This window comes from Urocitellus parryii, chromosome 7 (genome assembly GCF_045843805.1).
Source record: "Urocitellus parryii isolate mUroPar1 chromosome 7, mUroPar1.hap1, whole genome shotgun sequence".
NCBI lineage: Eukaryota > Metazoa > Chordata > Mammalia > Rodentia > Sciuridae > Urocitellus > Urocitellus parryii.
This window is the reverse complement of record NC_135537.1, coordinates 56,539,045-56,546,585: the sequence shown is the minus strand read 5'-3', so window position 1 is coordinate 56,546,585 and position 7,541 is coordinate 56,539,045. Positions and strand designations below refer to the sequence as shown.

Sequence of the window (7,541 nt, the reverse complement as noted above, 5' to 3'; positions counted from 1 at the left end):
AATGTGAGCAAAACTGGATACATTTCCTATCCTCCCAGAACTTGCTCTCCCTGGTTGTAAAAGGCTTAAAAAGTGCTTCAAAGCACCTAGCCTAAATAAATGAAACTGGGGTGATGTTTTGGTATTCTAAATATCAAAGAAGAAGAAAGAAATGCATTTATAAATGAGTTATGTGTTTATACTAAAGAGAAAATTAAGTATTGGCCAAGAATTTGAGATCAAAATTCCTTCATTTGAGTGTATTCTTATTCTTACACTGTTTAGTAATATATCCTTGGTCGGCATACTTAATTCTCATGATTTACTTCTTTGTAAACTGAGAAAAAAAATATAAATTTGAAGAAGAACTGTCAGCCTGTGACAAATAGGTAAAATAAAATAAGATAAAATGCATGAAAACATTTTTGTAAATTGTAAGGGACGACAGAGATATTAGGTGCCATATAAACAAAGTACTATATGAAGAGCTAACTGTTTAAACTCTGAGTTTCACCCATGATTGTGCAATAGTGAAGGTTTGTTTGAAGTGATTATTACAACAAGGAGTAGAGTTCTATGAATTTCCCATCATCTTTTGTTATTCAATTATCACAAGAAAATGATCAACTGTTGAAGATTAAAGTCTGTCAAACTTATTTTTTGATGGCTGTTGAAATTACCCCAATCTGTTAACTTGTAACTGGAGGGTGTGTAAAAGCTGTGTAATTTGAAGTCCCTATCCAAATAAACCAACCTTTAATGTATCCGTGGTTCCATACATTAAGTTATGGAGATAAACTCGGGCTTCAAAAAAAAAAAATGTTCCTTAACTAAAACAAAAATACTCAGGCTTTCCAACTTTTATAGAATGGGTCAAAATTAAATTTCAAGAGTGAGATGTTTCCTTAATGTTTCCTCAAATGAACTGTTGACAAGTCTCTGGAACACTGCAGTATTAAATTTGGCTTTGCTCACAACAAGGCTTCCTCTGTACAGATTGTTAAAATCTAGTCACCACACAACCATAGATCCAGAATTTTCGTTTTTGTTCCAAAATGTCACTGGAAGGGATTTTGTCCTTACAAACTGCATAAAATTTACAGTAGAATATTTGTAAAAGCAGAATGCTGAAATAGATCTGCTTTGATTCCTTAGTAAAGAGAAAAGAAGGGCAAGAAGCCTCCACTTCTATTTACCCTGGCATTAACTCAAGATAAGCCTTAAAATTACTTTTTGGTGTACAAACAGTGTGGTTTCCCCATCAAAAGGTTATTTGTTATAAAAGGGCTTTATTCTGTAAGACATTGGGTACATTCACTTTTTAATTAGAGCTGCCAAACTCTGGGCCAGTGTGAGGTCAAAATCATGTCTTTTTATGATGCTCTTTTTCCTGATTATAAAAGTAATAAGAAGTGCGACAGAACTCGTTTCTTTCCCAGAGAATTTTCTCAAGTTAACTGCACCATGAAAAAAAAATTAACCATAAACAAATGCCCTGATTTTGCCCTTTGAATGTCTTGGAAACTTCTTTAAACACTATGATGTGGTATAGTGGGACTATCTGGGATAAGAATGGGACTGTGTGGTATTGCTATTGTTGTAATATTTCTTTTTCATACTCATCAAGCACTGACTGACTGAATGAATACATGAATGAATAAGTGAATGAGCCCTTATATAAGTCAGACTGTTCCGGTTTCCCTTGCCTTGCTAAATGGTCAGGCAACAAAACACCAAAACACAGCAGCAATCAAACACAAATTTTAAGCCACTTCAGTGTTTAATAGAGTTGTAAAACAGTATCAGGAATGCAGTGACTAAGCATGAGAATTCTTATCTCTTGGTCTTAATAATGAAATAATGATAGTGTCTTTGAGATATTAAATCAATACTTTTTCTCCTCTTTTCTCTGGTTTCCCATGTCTTCCGACCAATTCAATTCTTTAATTCCTTACTTCAAAAAAGGAAGGTGCACAGATCCTAAAATGAAATGATTATTGTTCAACTTTGAAACTCAAATTAACTTATATATATATATATATATATATATATATATATATAAATATTTGTATTATACTTATTTATGTTTATATGTACATACATTAATAGAGAAATAAAAGCTTGAAATATTAAGCAATGTTGAAAGAAACCATCTTTTTGTGAATTCTTAAGTTTTTTTTACTGCAACAGGGTGCGGTGGCCCATGCCAATAATCCCAGAGGCTTGGGAGGCTGAGGCAGGAGGATTGTCAGTTCAAAGCCAACCTTAACAAGTTAGTGTGGACTTAAGCAACTTAGCAAGACCCTGTCTCTAAATAAAATATAAAAAGGGTTGGGGATGTGGCTCAGTGATTAAGCACCCCTGGGTTCAATTGCTAGTACAAAAAAAAAAGAAAGAAAAGAAAACACACACACACAAACTTCTTACTGCAAAACCAGAGCAAATCTTGAGATGATTTCCTATAAAAGCCATGGTTGAGGGGATTGAAGAGTGTAAGAAATTCCACAGGGCAAATCAAAAGGGAAAGACAACCATCGGAATCTGCATGAGTTGGAAAGATTTAGAGGAGAAGACACTGTGATGTTCAAGCAGCATTCTATTCCTGGACCGCTCAAGTCAGCCCTGAGAGAGAGGAGATATAAGAGAGCTCATTGGAGACCATCAGAGAGTACATTGTAGCAACATGGTTCAGCAGAAGCAGACAGACCTAGACAGTACACTCATAGCTGCTGCTGCTTCTTCTTTTCTTTTCTCTTAACCAGCTGGCTTTGCACTTGTGATTCTCCTGCCTCAGCCTCCTGAGTTGCTGGGATTAGAGGTGTGCTCCCCTGAACCCAGCTTCCAGGTCCTTAAGGGCTTAGAGAGGGTATATAGAGATGACATGAAGTCTGACAGACCATGATTTTCAATGTGGAACTACTGTAAAACACCCAATGGTATGAAGGTCCCAGGATCAACTCTATGGAGACATCATAGACTGAGAAAACAGAAAATAACCAGAAGAGTTTTCCTCCCCACTAAAAGATAGGTAATCTTTCCCCTGCATTGAATACACCATGTTAGAAAAGAAAAGGGGAAGAGAAAACTCTTCCAAATGGGATGAAGTTTGAAATGACTATAAGAAAGTCACTGGGGGGGGGGGGAGGCACTGAGGATATAGCTCAGTTGGTAAAGTGCTTGCCTTGAATGCCCAAGGCCCTGGGTTCAATCCCCAGCATCACAAAAAAAATAAAAATAAAAAAGGCTTCTTTGTAAAAAAACAAAAAAAAAACAAAAAAAAAAAAGAAAGAAAGAAAGTCACTAGGAACAGCTGGGTGCAGTGGCTCACACATGTAATCCCAGAGATTTCGGAGGCTGGGGCAGTAGTATTCCAAGTTCAAGGCTAATCTCAGCAATTTCTCAAGGCCCTAAGCAACTTAGTGAGACCCTGTCTCAACATAAAACATCAAAAGGAGTGGGGATGTGGCTTGGTGGTTAAGTGACCCTGGGATCCATGCCCAGTACCAAAACAACAAAACAAAAAACTAGCAATAGAAATAAACACTGACACCACATTTAAGGTTTTATTTCTCTCTTCTCCTTTTTCCTGTTTAAGTCACTGAGATCAAGATGACATCAGTTATAGAAAACAAATCTCAACATATTTAAACATCTCTGAGTTGTAATGTGTAAATTCTGACTAACGTGCGTAAGACAGACCTTCTGTGATGCTCCCTGAGCTCCGTTTCCATTCATTGCTGGGAGACTAGAGTAAGGCAGCCCTAACATTCCAAGGTTAGCATTCAATTGCTTTTATGGAGGAGAAAAGGTAACTTGTTTGTTAAATTTCATAGTTGTTAGCATGCACAGCTATACTCTCCCACCAAAAGGAGAATAGGAGCTGTTGATGCTAAATTTCAGTGTCAATGGTTATAGTTTTAAGCACAATTTTATAAAGATGTCAGGACATATTCAGAACTATATGTCCAAAACAAACTAATAAAAGTGTTTGGAAATAGTCCAGAAAAATCATATCAAAATGAATCTTATTTTTGGAAAATAACACCATACTAAATTTATAATATACCAATATTTTAAAATACCAATTGCATTAAATAGTCATACTTGACAGAGTTGCAATACTCTTATTTTAGCTCTTTTTATGGTAACATAAATATAATTATTTCTAAGATAACTATATTCCAGAACAAAATATGTGGTAAGGCTTCATTATCAAATAATATTTTAGCTGGGTGTAGGGAAGGGGATGGAGGGTGCACTCCTGTAATTCCAGTACTTGGGAGGCTGAGGCAAGAGGATGCCAAGTTGGAGGCCTGCATGGGCAATTTAGTGACAGCCTGTCTCAAAATAACATTGTTCTAAAAAGGCCAGGGAATATAGCTCAGTGATAGAATGCTTCCCTAGCATTGACAAGGCCCTGAGCCCAATCCCCAGTACCATTAAAAAAAAAAAAAAAAAGTGTTTAGGCTTTGTTTTATTTTACCTATTTTTTCCTTGTAAGTGCATTGACAGAATGGAAGCAACGTATATAAATATAATTTCCTTAATAATTCAAAGAGATGGACTTCTTATCATTTATTTGCAGAGTTTCAGAGGTAATTTTGATGTCTTTTCCTAATCCTGCATTTGAATTATCTGGATAATGTACTTAGACTTTGCCAGTGAAACTAAGCCCAAAATGATGGAAAAATGAATGCCTTTTAGATCTCATGTTCTTAATCTGTAAAATTAAGACTTTGGAGTAAAAGATAGCTAAATATTAAACGTTTGAAATTTCTGTGATTTAGGGATTCTGTGAGATTCATCCTTGTCAGTCTTCATTACTTATACTAAAATCGACGGAAACAATTATACACACAAATGTCACTGCATTAATATCTATTATATCTTTACATTTTAAGTCATTTCAAAGTCCCATAAAAATTATGTAAAGAATCTTTAGTTGTGCAGCGGGGGAAAAAAAAAAAACAAAAAAAGAACCCTTAACTAAGGAAGGGTCCATATAGCCATCTGGTGGCTACTTCAGGAAATACACCTGTGTTTCCATTAAATAATTGAAAATTGGTATTTTTAAAAAATAGTAATTATTTCACTAATTTAATATTTAAATAATTCTAAAAATAATATATTTCAATTTCTTAAGAATGCTCATTTGCTTGCATGTGTTTTTAAAAGCATAGAGCTTTCCTCAATTTATTATGTACTTATCAGGCACAATACATTATTGTCCTTGATATTCATTATAAATCAAGTCACTATCACATTTTCAAGGTAATAGCTCCTTTAAAGTGTAAGCCCAGAATGTTCATATATAAATTATATAATTATTGAATTTGTAAAATAAATACTCATTATATATGACTCCCAGGCAGTTAGTTCCTTTCAATTAATATACAAACATTAATGCATAAATACTTTTAAGCACTGGGATTCATGATCATATGAAAAAGCAAAATGCCAGTTTTTGTAAACAGCTCAGTCAGGCATGGTGGTACACCTGTAATCTCAGCCATTCTGGAGACAGAGAGAAGCCTGCAGGTTGAGACCAGCCAAGGTAACTTAAGTCAAGCCCTAAGCAACTTAGCAAGACTCTGTCTCAAAATTAAAAAGAAAAAGAGTTGTGGATGTAGCTCAATGGTAAAGTGCACCTGGGTTCAATTCTCAGTTAAAAAAAAAAAGAAAAGAAAAAGAAAAAAGAGAGAAATAGTATGTTGTTAAAAGACAGGTAGTTTCCCCACCCCAACCAAGTCTAGCCATATATTGCTTTCTGATACTGTAGCCTGTTTACAAAATTCCACAAATATTCTGAATACGGTTTTTTGAAAGAACACTTTCTTTTTGAGACAGCTATTTCTCAACATTGAAATAAAAGCAATTTTATAATTCAACATGACCATAACAAAATGACAAACTTATTATGGATATTCTTACCGAGGTTTTACAGGCAAAAACAAAAGAAATGTGTAAATTTACTTGAAGGATATTTTGCTATATGTCTATGTAAGAAAAAAGAAAAGAAACAGATATGAAAAATAATCCATGTGGTATATTTTCCCCCAAAAGCAATAATATTCTCAATGTATTAAAATAAAAAAAAGGTTGTTCAAAAATCAAGTTTACGAAGTTAGCAGTACATTTGCACAGAACAATTTTTTTTATTGTTGGTAAAGTATTTTGCTAGATACTTGTGACATCATTTTACATAAGATATAATGCAATGTTTATTTAAAAAGGGAGAATTGTCTGCACATATTGCCCAGATGAAACCCTTGCTCAGAATTCAAATGTGTAATATTTTTCTCATGTAGTTTCATTGATAAACTTTATGAATGGTGAATTTTCTTATGTCAAGAGTGTATAGAAGCAATGTATAACATTTTAGAACGGTGATGACTAAATCTTTACAGACAGTAAATCTGGTAACTAAAGAAAAATATTAAAATAATCCAAACAACTTTTTCAACTCCAACACTTTTGTTTTTTTTGTTCCCCTGGAAGAAGGAATGTCAATCTAACTTATTGGCCTGCACTGTGACTATTTTAAATAACCATGCCTGCCCTGCCCCAAGGTCAATGGGCTCAAACAATCATCTCCAGCTGCCGAGCATACTCCATGACCTGTTTGGCTAATTCCGTGGAGGGAATGGTGGTGTCTTCTGGCTTCTGCTGCTGGCTGGAAAAACTGTAGTAGCTGTGGGGGCCCAGGACCCACCCTCGCTTCTTAGCATACTCGGTCATCTTTCTGGGTGTGTTGAAGAAGAGGATCCGGGTGGCCTCACTGAAAAGGATTTTCTCATAGGCCTTCTCAATGCACCCTGCAATCTCATCCCTGATGGTGTCCAGCAGAATGTCGATGAAGAAGGTGTAGCTCTCGGCAGGGATGTTACCTTTGGCCAGGAACACCTTGTTGTAGCTGCCCTCCATCAGGTACTGCTCAATGGACACGGGGTGCTTGATGTAGACATTGGACTGGATGTCCTTGGCCGGGAGGCGCTCCAACTCGGTGTGAAACTCAGCCACCCGGTTCTGGGACAGCAGGAAGAGGAGGTTGAGACCCAGGAGCTGGTGCATGTAGGCGGACTCGGGCAGCTGCCCCTTGTAATCAAAGTAGTAGCATTTGAGCTGGGCCATGTAGCGCTCGAAGGAGGGGATGTTCTTGCGAAGGATGCTCCACTGGGCTCCAATCTCCAAAATATCACGGGCCAGGATGAGCTGTTGTTTGGTCAGCTTGGTCCCCGTGGTGGGCAGGAAGTTCAGCTCCAGCAGAAGCAGCTTGAGGCGGCCCAGCTCCTCTCCGCACTTGCTGAGATTGGGGCTCTTCCGGTTCCACTCGCCCTTGAGTTGCTCATACATGCCGGCCGCCGCCTGCAGGACTGCAGACCCCGAGCTCCAGAGGCCGGCCGTGGCCGTCCTGTTCGCCGTGCTGACCGCCATCTTCAGCGACATGGCTAACTGCCGGCCCGGGAAACGGCCCAGATGCCTTCAACGCTCAACTGGCAGAAGTGGGGCCTGGATTCTGATGTTTTCAATATGCTAATTTAGGCTGATTTAAACAATGATTT

At 37.1% G+C, this 7,541-nt stretch overlaps 1 protein-coding gene across 1 annotated transcript; it reads right to left on the bottom strand.

Annotated features, from left to right (window-relative positions):
• Positions 1 to 6,558: 6,558 nt before the first annotated feature.
• LOC113175843 (26S proteasome non-ATPase regulatory subunit 8) lies at positions 6,559 to 7,332 on the bottom strand. The gene has a single exon (XM_026380184.2). The coding sequence runs from the start codon at positions 7,330 to 7,332 to the stop codon at positions 6,559 to 6,561; it is 774 nt and encodes a 257-aa protein (XP_026235969.1).
• Positions 7,333 to 7,541: the final 209 nt, after the last annotated feature.